The sequence below is a fragment of the Antrostomus carolinensis genome, unplaced genomic scaffold (assembly GCF_000700745.2).
Source record: "Antrostomus carolinensis isolate BGI_N321 unplaced genomic scaffold, ASM70074v2 scaffold46201, whole genome shotgun sequence".
NCBI lineage: Eukaryota > Metazoa > Chordata > Aves > Caprimulgiformes > Caprimulgidae > Antrostomus > Antrostomus carolinensis.
The window spans coordinates 1-225 of NW_010295725.1; the positions used below are offsets into that span (position 1 = coordinate 1).

General features: G+C 66.7%; 1 protein-coding gene across 1 annotated transcript in view; it reads left to right on the plus strand.

Annotated features, from left to right (window-relative positions):
- Positions 1-174: 174 nt before the first annotated feature.
- The window catches only part of ZMYND12 (zinc finger MYND-type containing 12), a gene marked incomplete at both ends in the record, with an annotated part of 7,563 nt that continues 7,512 nt past the window's right edge, over positions 175-225 (plus strand). Inside the window, one exon of the mRNA XM_010178060.2 lies at positions 175-193. Within this exon, the coding sequence (XP_010176362.2) occupies positions 175-193 (19 nt within the window). The remainder of the gene's footprint in view (positions 194-225) is intronic.

The following is a 225-nucleotide window of genomic DNA, read 5'->3' on the forward strand; positions in this document are numbered from 1 at the left end:
GGACATGGGGAGAGACAGGGACTAGTCCTGGGACAAGGCTCGGGGCACAAGGAGAAGGGCCAGGGAGAGGCCCGGGAGGCAGGAACGGACCCAGGACGGGGCAAGAGGCCAGGAGAAAGGCAGGGAGAAGGCCCAGGATGAGGCCCAGGAGGCAGTGCCGGGCCTGGGACACAGGGACAGGCCCAGGGCAAGGGCTGAGATACCAGAACAAAGCCTGGGACACGG